We start from the raw sequence: 13,667 nt of genomic DNA on the forward strand, positions 1-13,667 counted from the left end.
GAAACCCTAGGTTCTTCCTAAGCAAACAAAGCAAAATGCTGCCAACCATTCTCACCTTCTGATCTTGGCTGTATGCTAAGATCCAATCTTCCTGCTTGGGGTGGAAGAGCAGACTGTGGATGTAGAAGTTCAGACGGTATTTTTGATAGGTGGCCCCTTCATCAGAACTGATTAATAAGCTGCTTTCAACTTCCGGATCAGTCAGCAGCATTATCTATACAGAAGGAAAGATGAAAATACAGTGGTGAAGAGAAGTCAGATGAAAAAATAAGTAAGCAGCTAGGAACTTCAGATAACCTTATTAAATATGTCTATTTCAAAAGGTTTCAATGTAATGTCAAAACTAAGCATAGCCAACCTTTCAGTAAGGAAACAGTATATTTCAGCTATGTATATAAACACATAACATAAGATCAAATAGGAAGAATTACTTTACTGGTAGTTAAAATAGACCTAAATGAAGCTATGCTTACATTATCCAAAAAATCAAACCTGAAATTTGTAACGCCAGAGTGCAAACTTACTAAGTTACCAGACAGCCACAGTGGGCTGCTAGGGTCTTCATGAACAATCTATTGGAGTGGCAGACAAGAAGTTAGGTGTTAAGAAAAAAACAGAGACAGAGAGAGAGGAGACACACACAGATGATTTCTAATGGTGAGGATTGTTAGACTCTGGCAGAATTTTCAGAGAAGATGACAGTTTCATTGCCTGAAATGTTATAACCTGGCTGTCTGCAACAAGCAATCTTTCTTTGGCAGGAGAACACATTTGATAACGTGCTGGGTTCTCTCCATCTCCAGTTTCTATGGTGCTGTGAATTATAGATTTGGTAGTATATAAAAAATAATCTCTGCATAGTAACGTTGCTTTCTAGCTTTGTCCAAGAATGTTACTTGAGGAATGACAGAAGATATATGGCTTGCAGTAGTAGTAGTTACTTCTCCCCATTAACTGTGGTATTAATTAGTCTGCATTGCTGGTGAATCAGAGAGAATAATGAGATACTCCTCTCGTGTCTCTGCATGAGAGAATATATAGGTTTGAGCAGTAGAAAGGGATCATTCCAGTATTTCAGCAAGCAACAAATACCCCTAAGGAATAGGAACGAGACACCATGAATGACAAACATGAAAAGTTCTGAAGAATATTTGCCTGGGAAGGTATTAAAGCCTTGAATCATTAGCATTTTTTTTTTTTTTTTTTTTTAAGTACTAGTGCTGCTGTTGCTTTGCAAATGGCAAACACTGATCTGTTCTTAGACAAGCCTGAAATGAAAGGATCCACACTTGGCATTTCTCAAAGCAAATTCCTACCTGTGTTTGGGCACTACAAAAATCACACACTCCATTTCCTTCTCTTTCTTTCATTTAGGTAGGCAGAGTTAGATATAATTGAACTCACTACCTATGAATTATAGGGCACCATAAGTCTTGACAAACACCAGATGCTAAAGAATTGTTTGTATGTGAAGGTGTAAATACGCACATAATCTACACAGGAAATGTCCTTCATTACTGGGTAACTGCCACAGGTTTTTATCTTTCTCTAGAGAACCCCTTGGTAGCATAACAATTTGGCCTGTGACTTGGAAGTCTGGGGTTCTTCAAAATCTCTGAACTTTAATATCTTGAATGACCGTAGACCAGTTACATTACCACACTGTATCTCTAACGTAAAATAGGGTGATGTTTCCATTGTAGTGTAAAGTACAGTCTCCTTTTGTATCTCTGATTTACGTTTGAAATCTTGTGATGAAAACATGCATTATTAGATTTAAAAATTCTCATTTTCATTTAACACTTTCAAATACATCAAGCATATCATTGATGTGACTTCTAAACTGAAGATTGCATGACAAAAGCTACACAGAAAGCATTAATAATCAAAACACAAATATATAGACCATCTACTGTCACTAAGCAGCCTATCCAGCTTCTGATGCCAAAAATTAATTGTGATGTTTATCAGTCGGTTCTTTTTTTTCTTACCAGACTAACTTCTGGGACAATGTTCCTATGGTTAACATTTATCAATTCAGTACGATGATTCAAGCATTATGATTTTCCTATTTTTATGACTTCCTTCCTGAGTGGATTTTGTTTATGTTGGTATTTGAAAATATCACAGCACAGCATTAATTTGGACTACAGCAACTAGAGCAGAAATAAGCACAAATCAATGGGCTTGATCCGAGCTCCCTGAAGTTAATAACAGTCTTGTCATTGACTTTGGATTGTGCCTCTAAGGCAAGTTGTTAATCAAGATTCAATCTAGTCTCACATATTTCCTTCTACCTGCACAAGGAACCCATCTGATCTCATCACTGTCACATCCAAGCACATCACTGCCTTAACACATTTTCTGTCAGGCCACTCCTCTGAAGTGTAAAAGTGCTCTTATCTCCATGTCTTAGAAAGGGAGTTGAGGGACAAACTGTTGAGGCACTGAAGCACCTAATTCCTCATTCAATCAATAAAAGTTAAGTACCTAAACAGACTTGCCAGCACTGCTGACTTTGGCTTTAATCTGCTAACTATCACCCTGGGCTATTACTACTGTGTTTTCAGGTATCTACAGTCTCCAGAAACCTTAGCTGTTGCGTTGTGATAACCAGCCATTCTGTACATATGAAGTGTTTCAGGACACATCAGTTTTGCTACATATGCCAATAGCAACAGTGTCTTAGATGTGGTGGACCTGTGCAGAACTGCTGCTGATTTACGCAAGGGCATACAGAGAGTCGGAGATGGGAGGGAGTTGACAGATGACTCTCTAGCCACTAGTCAGATTGTTAACTATGAGACCAACTTTCAGCGCTGGGACAGCATCGTCTGCTCCACTGTTGTACCCCACATTGCCAATCACTTTGCTCAGATGCCATAAAACAAAACAAGCTAGAGTTGACTAAGCAGTCACTACTCTCGTGACAGTCAGAGCACCACATTTCTTACAAGTTAAGAAAGGTATATTTAATTACAACATATCTGCATGTAAATAATCAGTGACAAGCCCAAAAGATAGCATTTATTGGATAAGAAGCAGAAATTGATACCTGTGTGAAAAATCTGTCAAAACAAGAGGGAAATGCTGTGTGTATCTACATAAACCTTTCAGATCAGATCAGAAGTGTGCTTCTGAAATGAATCCCCCAGATTCTGGGGGGAAGCCTCTATAGCAAGTCTTTACATACTATGTTCTGGCTCATACCACAATAATCCCAGGGCACAGGAAACTAATTCCCTTCCAAGGAAACTAAATCAGGATATATATTTCAGGAGTGCATCTAATGTACTGCAACCACTACTGGATATTTAGCTCAGAGTATCAGGTTAGCACTCCTCTAAAGTCAGACCCTCTGTCTCCAAAATGCCCATATTGCAGATAGATGTCATCTCAACATCAACCATTTCATTCTACAAACCCGCTTCCACTGAGCTGCACTACATGATAACATAGTTGCAGCCACATTAGCTTAGTTTTATTGCCTAAGTTGCCTGCAGCATAAATGAGAAAGGAGGGAAAGTACAATTAATTTTAATGTTTTTGTTGTTGCAGCATATGAAATACAGAGTAAATACATTTTAGACTTTTCTTTGAAATAAATGAAGCCAATTTCTGCTTTGAAGTAGTCTGTTACCCAATGACTTGATGCAGTTGCTTATATAGAAAATAAAAGCAGACGCAGATGTGTAGATCAGGAAAAGCATAGAAAATAAAACCAGCAACAATAACAAAGTGAATCTAAGTTTAGAAGTCATAAACTTTGATATCTATAAATATCTAAGATAAGAGACTAGAAAGAAACTATTTTTATAATTTCTAACTTCACTGTAGAAAGCATTCTGGATTTCCTTAAATGCAAGCTCCTTAAAGAAGCGATCTTCCTGCTCTGTTTCTACAGTGCCTAATACAACATATTACTGCTTTCCCAGCTAACACCGGTTTCTGGACAAGTATATTCTGGACATCACTGAGCACTCAACATGACTTTTGCGCATGAAAATCACACCTTAAATCTATCCAGGTTCTTAGAGCCTGTAGGGAAAGACAACCTAGCTGATGAAGTCTAATAGGATTTTTGAGGGGTTCCCTTGCCAAAAGATCTGAAATTGTCATGGGATAAAAGGCCTTTCTATAGATTAACTTATGGTTAGAAGACCAGCATCAAACGTTAAGGAAAAATCTTTCAGTTTCCACAATAGAGAGAAGTGTTCATCTGGAATTTCCCTAATGGTTTGTGCTGTTCGATTTATTCATTAATGATTTGGAAAGAAGGAAGGAAAGACAGATGACAAAGTTTGCTGATGGCAGTAAGGTATTCAGAATGATGAAAACAAAAGCCAGCTATGAAGATCTGTAAAAGCATTTTGCAATACTGAGTACCTAACCTTACCTGAGCAGTAAAATGACAGGTGAAATTCAGTGATGATGTATGAAAAAAAAAATACAAATGGAGAAAAGCAATAGGATCATAGAATCATAGAATGGTTTGGGTTGGAAGGGACTTTAAAGATCATCTAGTTCCAACTCCCTGGCATGTGCAGGGACACCTTCCACTAGACCAGGTTGCTCAAAGCCCCATACAACACTTTCAGGGAGGGAGCATCCACAACTTCTCTGGGCAACCTGTTCCAATCCCATGGCAACCTGTTATGCAATCCGAGCATAACAGACAGAACAATAGGCTCCGAGCAGGTAATTCCTTTCAGGAAAGGGGTCTGGGAGTTTCTGTGAAGAGGTCTGTGAAAATAGAAGCTCAGTTCTCAGATCGTATCAAAAAACTTCTAATTACAGCAGTAGGAATTATTAGGAAAGGATTAAACAGCATAACAAATAATGCTATTAGGCCACTGTAAAGTGGTCCCACAACTTTAACACTGGGTGCTATTCTCATCCTCCACCTTAACAAAAGGAAAAAAAAAAAAAGGCTATAGTAGAAAACACAGAATAGCTGTAAGGGTAGTCAAAGAAAACTATGAAACATTTTTCATATAAGCAGCAAATAAAAGAACTATTCAACTTCCAAAAGAGGTAAATGAGAGGCAATTTGACCAAAGTCTACAAAACTATGAATAGACTGGAAATGTCTAGAGAACAATTATTCACTCTGTCATAATACAAAACTCATGGGCATCAAATGAAATTATCAAGAGTGAGATACAAAACACAGGTGAGGCCATGACAAGGGAAGAGCTACAGATGTTTTCTATCTGGACTTCTGTAAGACCTCTGACACAGTCCCCACAACATCTTTCTCATTAAATTGTAGAGATATAGATTTGATGGGTGGACTGTTTGGTGGATGAGGAATTGGTTGGATGGCCACATCCAAAGGGTAGTGGTCAACAGCTCAATGTTCAGATGGAGATCGATGACAAGTGGTGTCCCTCAGGGGTCTGTACTGGGACCAGTACTGTTTAATATCTTCATCAATGACATAGCGCAACCAAGTGCACCCTCAGCAAGTCTGCAGATGACACCAAGCTGATACGTGCAGTTGACATGCCCGAGGGATGAGATACCATCCAGAGGGACCTGAACAAGCTTGAGAATTGGGCCTATGTGAACTCATGAGGTTCAACAAGGCCAAGTCCAAGGTCCAGCACCTGGGTCAGGGCAACCCCTGCTATCAATACAGGTTGGGGGATGAAGGGATTGAGAACAGCCCTGCCAAGAAGGACTTGGGGGTACTGGTGGATGGAAAGCTGGACATGAGCCAGCAATATGCACTCGCAGCCCAGAAAGCCAACTGTATCCTGGGCTGCATCAAAAGAAGCGTGACCAGCAGGTCGAGGGAGGTGATTCTGCCCCTCTGCTCCGCTCTGGTGAGACCCCACCTGCAGTACTGTGTCCAGCTCTGGAGTCCGCAGCACAGGAAAGACATGGACCTGTTGAAACAGGTCCAGAGGAGGGCCACAAAAATAATCAGAGGGATGAAACATGTCTCCTATGAAGACAGGCTGAGAGAGTTGGGGTTCTTCAGCCTGGAGAAGAGAAGGCTCTGGGGAGACCTTATTGCGGCCTTTCAGTACTTAAAGGGGGCTTATAAGAAAGATGGGGACAAACTTTTTAGCAGGGCCTGTCGTGATAGGAGAAGGGGTAATGGTTTTAAACTAAAAGAGGGTAGATTTAGACTAGACATAAGGAATAAATTTTTTACAATGAGGGTGGTGAAACACTGGAACAGGTTGCCCAGAGAGGTGGTAGATGCCCCATCCCTGGGAAGATTCAAGGTCAGGTTGGATGGAGCTCTGAGCAACCTGATCTAATTGAAGATGTCCCTCCTTATTGCAGGGGCAGTTGCACTAGATGACCTTTAAAGGTCCCTTCCAACCCAAACCATTCTATGATTCTATGATTTTTTGCCTGGTTAAACCATGAAACTCCTTGCCACAGTTTGTTGTAGATGTCAAAAGTTTATATGAATAGGAAAAATTAACAGGTAACATTCCTGGAGGAAAAAAAAAAAAAAATCCATCATTCAAAAATATCACTGTTGGCTCACGTATCTGAGCCACAGATTGCTGAATTCTGGGAAAATGTGTAGGAAAATATCATTACATGCTTGCCCTGATTTGATGCTTTCCTCTCAACAGAGAGTAGGATTGGTTAAGATTCAGTCTGATTAACATGGTAGTTCTCACATCATGAGAGTGAATGAAAATGATAAATGATAGCAACATTATGAGCTCAGGTGGGTTGATCTAGCAACTTCTTATGTGAAGAATTGGGCTCATCATTTTTATCTTGACACGTTTTTAAACTACCTCTGATTCCACTACTACAAAATAAAGCTATTAACAGGACTAAAAAGAGGCAAAAGCCCATTGTAAAGGGCTACCAACCTTAGAGTGCCTCTGGTTTGGTTTATTGTTGTCTTATGTTAAACAAAAATGAAAAGTGAGGATAAGCCAAGACTTGACTTCTTCCCAGAAAAACTAATTGCTCTCTGTTCAGATCAGTGCTCAGCAACAATCAGAATCTGCTTACTCACACCAGGCACAGCAAGCACACACTGCACTTCATGATGCTTCAGACGGATTGGGTTTTTTCTCTGTAAAAAAAGTCAGTAAAGTCAACACAGGCTTTTGCAACCAAATGCAAGGCATCCATTAATCATCCACCTCCTGAAAAGGGAGAAACTTGATTTGCTTTTCCTAGAAGTGACAAATGAACGCAAAACATAATTTATAGATCTTAAACAGTCCACACTTTTTTTACCCTTTTTTTGGTGCTAACTCTGCTCATGGCAGATTGCCCTTGACAGTTGTGTGGATTTTTGCTGTCCTCACAAAGCAACCCAGGAACGCTTTGCAAGAGGATTCTGATTTTGCTTCTATAGATGGAATCGTGATCCTTATACAACTGCCCTGAATGCTAGATTCAGTGGCTTAGTCAAAACAAGTCCAGAACTGCTTTCAATCTTTTATTTTAGTCCCTCATATCTCCACTTGGATCAACTTTTCTCTAACATTTTGTTGGAAAGAGCATAGTATCAGTGAAAATAGAACAGTATGAAAAAAATACAAATATGTTTCATAGATTCACATGTTCTTTCATTCATTTTTGATGTATCAACAGATCTGAGTCATACCACCTGACCAGAAATAGGGATGAAATGCTAATCAGGTGAAATCTACTGAAAGAACCTTCACCTTCCTCAGCAATTACATACTTCATGTGCAAACCCAACACTGGTGACCCACATGGAACACGTAACAATTCTCACTGGAAAACATAAAAGCAAAGTACAGAAAAAGAGGAAATGAACAAGGAGGAACAGAAATGTCCTACTCTTAACAAGTAGTAGGCATTCCCTACTTAAATTCTCTAAACAGTTGCATTTTTTACCAGCTTCTCTGCATGCCAGTTACATAATTTTAGAGGGTTGTGGGATTTGGTTTTTTTACATGGTAACTGATTGCAAGAGCATCAGTGCTATGGAGTCTCAGCATAATGAAATGTAATTTCTGCCACTTTACATATCACTTCCAAATTTGGATTGCCATTTACAAGGCACAAAGATTGTGTAAAGAGAGAACCTGATTCTCCAGGTTCAGCAATTCACACATGCATCTCAAAGCAACGTGCCCTGCTTTTAACTAATCCAACTAGCTCATTGTTTAAGCTTTTTCAAGACCTAGAATAAGAAATTAAATGAAACAAGACAAAGAAAGGAACTGCTTTGGCCATGACATTCTGAAATAAATGGAACAATACTGTAAAGCAAATTAGACCAACTCCTTTTACAGGACTGAGGTGCTGGAAGCAGTAAGTGGTTGCAAAAGCAAATAAATTAGGGACAAAATTACCAAAAAGAAATAACTCAAGCATTTATTTGGATATTAATAGAGAAAGAGGAGACTGAAGCCTTTGCGAAATTTAACAGATTTTACTCATTGGCTAACATCAAGTGCTGTAGAAGTGCGCTCATGAGTAATGCCACCAAAATTTGGCCCAAGTCTCTGCTTTAAATAAATTGGCTAACAGTATTAGCACCTAAATGAAAACATAAAATGAGCTAGGGCTGACAGTTTTGAAGCTGTCTCTAACGCCAACTAAAAGACAAGGTTAGTCGCTGAGCAATTTCATTAAGACACCATTAAAATAATACACCAATAATTCAATCAAGGCACTGTGAAGTATTTTATTGCCAGAAGTTCTTGTTAACTCAGAAAGTGCAGTAATTTTGTAGGGAAAGAAAAGACTTCAGTGACAGAATTACGCTTTCAACGCTGAAGGAAAAAAAAAAATATTGCCTTTGAATGATGACCTGGTTTGGAATAGTGTCAGAAATAAGTGGAAATGACTGCTTTAACACAAGGAAAAAGTCTGTGGACAAGTTATTTTGCAACTATAAATCAGTGACTTAAGAATAAAAAGGTTCTTCTTCATACAAAGACGTATAACCCAAACTCATTAAATCAGTCTGCACTTTGCTGATATGGAGGGTAACATTCTCCAAGTCTCCCCCAAATAAAACTATACTCATGATTACTAGACAGTATCATGATTCAGAATCAGATTCAGACTCAATCCAGATCTGGACAGTGGAAACTATAGCATCATTTCCCCCAAGAACACACAGGAGGTCCATAACTGGTTGGATACTACCATCTTCCTCAAGTCTTGGCTGTTTAAAGGTAAGTGAAATGATGTGGTGAAAGGTTCAGGTGGTGAATTCATCTTGTTTGCACACATGAAAGATTTAGAGCTCATTGAGTTATAAGACAGTCTCTTGTCAGCAGAATACTGGATGGCAAAGGACTATCTTTTAAGAGAGAAAAATTATCACCTGCCAATATTTTTGAAAGCTGGGATTGTACAGTGTTCCTAATAGAAGAATTGTTGAGAATTGCATTTGGCATCTTGATGAATGTGGTTTGAAATAAAAAGCTGGCTAGCAGCTGGAAAAAAGAATCCATTTACCTGTTCTGTATTAGTGAAGAAGTTCATTTTAGGCCAAAAGTGACCGCAAAAGAAAGCAGCCAACAAAAGTTCTATTTTTTTATTATCTGTGGGAATCATAAGTGGTTGTTTTACCATACAGAAAAAGTGAATGTATGCATCAACAACAACTTACAAAAATAAAAGAAACACTGCATAACTCCCCCTTATTCAAGCTTCAGAGAGGGACATAAACAGCCGCTTCCAAAAACCTGCTGATTGCCTCTTCAGTTATACAGGATACCATTATTTAGTGAAAGTCCAAAACAATCTCAAAAGGAAGAGAAGACATTTTGGAAGAAATTATTACCTTAGGAATATGTCTGCCTCTCTGTTTTACACATAGCCAGAAAACAGCATGCGTCTACATGTGGAAGTTATCACAAAATACATGAGATGTCAGTAGCTCCTCTGCACAAAGTGTCCTGTTTAAAGGTTTTAGAATACTAAATGTATGAGAGATTTTACTCATTTTTACAGCATATGTTAATAAGTGGCTACGCAAAGAGCATTGAAAAGCCACTGAACCCCACCACACACATATGTTAACCAGAAAAAAACCCAAATAAACAAGAAAAGACATTTCATCTGTTTTTAAAGAATATTCCTCTATGCATCAAATAGAAAACACCACCAGCTGTCTTAGCAAACACACTCTTTAAAATTACATTTCTAGAAACTAGAGCAGTCTTGTTGCCCTATGCACTGAGTAAGACCATTGATTGGCTACCTTGGCTGAACATGATGTCTTCCTTCTGTTATGGGATTTAAGAAAAATATGGCCTTAAACATTTATATTATAAATTGTCTAATCCTCTGCTTTTTGTCTCTAGCCCATTTTTGGTTGAGCACAGTATTTGGAGTCCTATCCAGATGTTTTTTAATGGACTTGTTTTAGTAATTTGTAAAAAGGTTTTGACTAATAACTGTGAGCTTTAAAAAAAATATTTCTGAATGTTCCAGGTGAATAAAAGGTCATTGCAGCTCACTGTTCCTCCTTCCTATATTGACTGAAATAATTAATATTTTGTGATAAATGAAAAAGCTTTAATTCTCTCAATATCTAAACATTCAAGTTAAACAAAAACTTTTTTCGTGTTTAGGAACACTTCCAGAATTACAACTACTCTTATGATATTCAGTGATAATCATAATCTTAACAGTCAGCTGGATTTCAATGTTTCTTTTTCAAGCACGGTACACAACAAGAGATTTTCATTAATATGTGGCTGTTGTCTGAATGCCAGTGAGTAAGTACTAGTGACCTTCTCTATTGTGAACATAGCAAACCCAAATCAGTATTAATGTATTAACTGTATTAACGAACAATTGCTGTTATCGTTGCTCAGCTTTCTCTACTGTGACTAATCCCAGTTTAATGTGGTTTCTCCACATTATCTGAATTTTCATACCACCAAAGTCCTAGGTATAGGGTTTGGTCAATGCGATACAGACTCATGAAAAGCAAACATGAGGCTGAGACATCTGTGCAGATGTGATTCAGTTGTCCTCTCTGCTAATCTTACTTGATATGAATGGAGATATAAAAAAAGTCCAGAGGTGCGGGGGAGAAGATTTTTCCTAAGAGAGAACAGCATACAATAACAACTGCTTCTTACTCTGAACTTTAGTTCAGAAAACATCTGAAGCACCAAGTGGGATGGGACTGATCCTGTTTCTATCAAAATCCAAAAGAGGGCAGTGCACCCACACACAGCCTGGTTCATTACTCCCAGCTCATCAGCGTGGGGACATTCATCAAGTGGACAGGTTGCTACCTACAGCCTTTTCTCTCTGTAGCTGAGCTTTGGCAGAAGCACCATTCTCAAAGTGCCTCACCTGAGACCAGATCTGAAAAGATTCAACCACTTCTTTTTCCATTAAAAGTGAAGAAGTTGCCACATCTTCATTTTTTTTGTGTGCTGCTGAGTCACTGCTTGTGGGCTGGACTGTGAACAGAGAGAAACATCGACCTTCACCTTCCCAAGAGTATGCAGCAGCTAGGGTGAATTCTTAAAATATATGCCTTTGCTTTGAGGTAATAACTTTTAACTAAAGGAGGAAAAAAGATGAGATGGGGGAGAAAGAAGTCCCTGAAGATTAGCATCACTTTTTAAATCTTAGCTTTTAAAAGTACAGCTTCCATTTCCATTACTCAAGAATTAAATGAAAATAAAGATTCTACATTTCATCCTTACTTGAGTTAATGCGCCTAGTGTCTTAATGAGAACTCTAAAAAAGGAAACAACCTCCTATTTGCGTCATCCTTATGCAAAAATAGAAATGTAATCCTAAAAACAATAAAGAAAACTTTTCATTAATTTAACTTAATAGATTACTATAGGATGTTTCAGAGCTACTTTTGTTTTATCTGGAATTATAAAGTGATTTATAATTTTAATTATTTAATTTAGGTAGGTAAAGACCTCTGGAGGTCTTTTACTCCAGACTCCTGCTTCATAGTGAGCCATCTTCAAAGGTACAGATAGATTCTCAGGACCTTGTCCTGTCAATATTTAAATACCTTCAAGGATGGAGGTTCCACAAACTCTTTGGGCCTATCCAGTCTGAAACTGTTTAGCTTTCATTCAATGTTAATCTTAATTTTAAATATCTAGGGTTATAATGTCAATTTTAGAACAAACAAGAACACCTCAATTTTACATTCCTTTTAACTTAAAGGTCCATCTTAACTTAGCAAGAGCTTTGGAAGCTAGAAGTGCTGTATGAGCCCAAAATACCAAGGTTAGTTTCACCTGTCATGATCCTGTAGCAGTGCTGAAAATAGAATTCATCAGGCTCAGCTCCTAATCACACACATAAACATTAGCTCTAGAGCAATCAGTTCTGGGGGAAGTAACATGAAAAGATTAAGCTTCTCCATTTTTTAGATCTACCCCAAATCAACTTCTAGATTCTTATCTCTTCATTTCACAGTCTGTTTGGATCAAATTTAGTAGCCTGACATGGAATCAAATTTTCCTATTCCTGTTTCATTATTATTACACACTGCTTTATCTTCTTTTACATACATTTGACATAAAAAGTTTTATCACCGAAAACAGCTTGAAAATGTGTTCCTTAAGACTTAAGTAAAACACAGTAGAAACTTCCATTCTGGAATAAGATCTAACTCATAACAATGATTGTATTTGATTATAACATTTTGAGAAGAAACAAAGACAGACAAACCTCAGCAAAGCTACAGTACTAGAGGCACTTTATTTTGGACAGTGCAATCTAGTTTCAATTATTAATCATCTGCTCTTTTGCAACAGATGTTCTGCATTGTACTGAACAGGGGAAAAAAAAAACCTGAGCTGAGAGAGTCTTACAGTCTTACTTGCTCAGAGAAGAAAAGAAACCTCAGCTTTGTAGAGATCTGGAATGAGATGTGTTCATACATATTGCCTGTACTTTGTTCTGTTGCTCAGTAAGGCATTCCTTTCATTAAGGAATCTCATGAGATTAATTAGTTAATCTTCACACCAACTTTGTGGTAGAGAAGGAAAGTGCATATATCAAGAGGGAAAATTACTTGGACAAACTCCACTAATCAATCAATGGCACAAAAAGAAAGCAGCCTCTTGCACTGTAAGCATATTACAAACAATAGCATCTTCCAGCCCCAGATATTGGGCTCTAATGGTCGTTAATCCTAATCAAAGCAAGAGGAGAATCTTTGCCTAAAAGTATAGTAACTTAAGCAGAGCTACAAAAGGGACAGGGAAAAGAGGGACACTAAGGGAACAATTTTTCCCTGAAGGGTGAGTTAGTGATAAACTTGCAAGCTACATGATCTTCTTTCCTATTTCTTGTGATATCCCCCTAAAATGTACTTGAACTTCAAGTGCTTTGAACTTAATCCTGAAAGGCATTGAAAACAGCCTAACAGCATGAGTGACTGACACACCCTGAGTTGTAAAGTTTATAGACACATGTTCACCGCATGTAGACAGTGGGGTGTACCCCACTATCGGGATAGAAACAGGGATAGCTTGGGGCAGAAAAAATCTCTAGTACATTGCGAAGATGGATGAGTTGATGGCCAGACAGCTGCTCAATAGGTTTCAACCCCTGGCTACAGGGAATCAGGAATTTACCTGGCAGGAAAGATTTATCATTTCAAGAGTTTCTGGTCTGTTTTTTTTTTATTAGGCCTCATGAACACTCAAATCTTTGCATGAACCTTTTATCAAGCCTACAAGTGAGACTAC

The 13,667-nt window shown here is 38.2% G+C and overlaps 1 protein-coding gene across 4 annotated transcripts in view; it reads right to left on the minus strand.

The window, feature by feature from the left end:
* Positions 1-13,667, minus strand: part of SORCS1 (sortilin related VPS10 domain containing receptor 1) — a 308,841-nt gene that overhangs the window by 118,914 nt on the left and 176,260 nt on the right. For all 4 annotated transcript variants that reach the window (XM_069796931.1, XM_069796930.1, XM_069796929.1 and 1 more), the window contains exon 4: positions 56-214. In XM_069796931.1, coding sequence (XP_069653032.1) covers positions 56-214 — 159 coding nt within the window. The remainder of the gene's footprint in view (positions 1-55; positions 215-13,667) is intronic.

The sequence above is a fragment of the Haliaeetus albicilla genome, chromosome 11, assembly GCF_947461875.1.
Source record: "Haliaeetus albicilla chromosome 11, bHalAlb1.1, whole genome shotgun sequence".
NCBI classification, from domain to species: Eukaryota; Metazoa; Chordata; class Aves; order Accipitriformes; family Accipitridae; genus Haliaeetus; species Haliaeetus albicilla.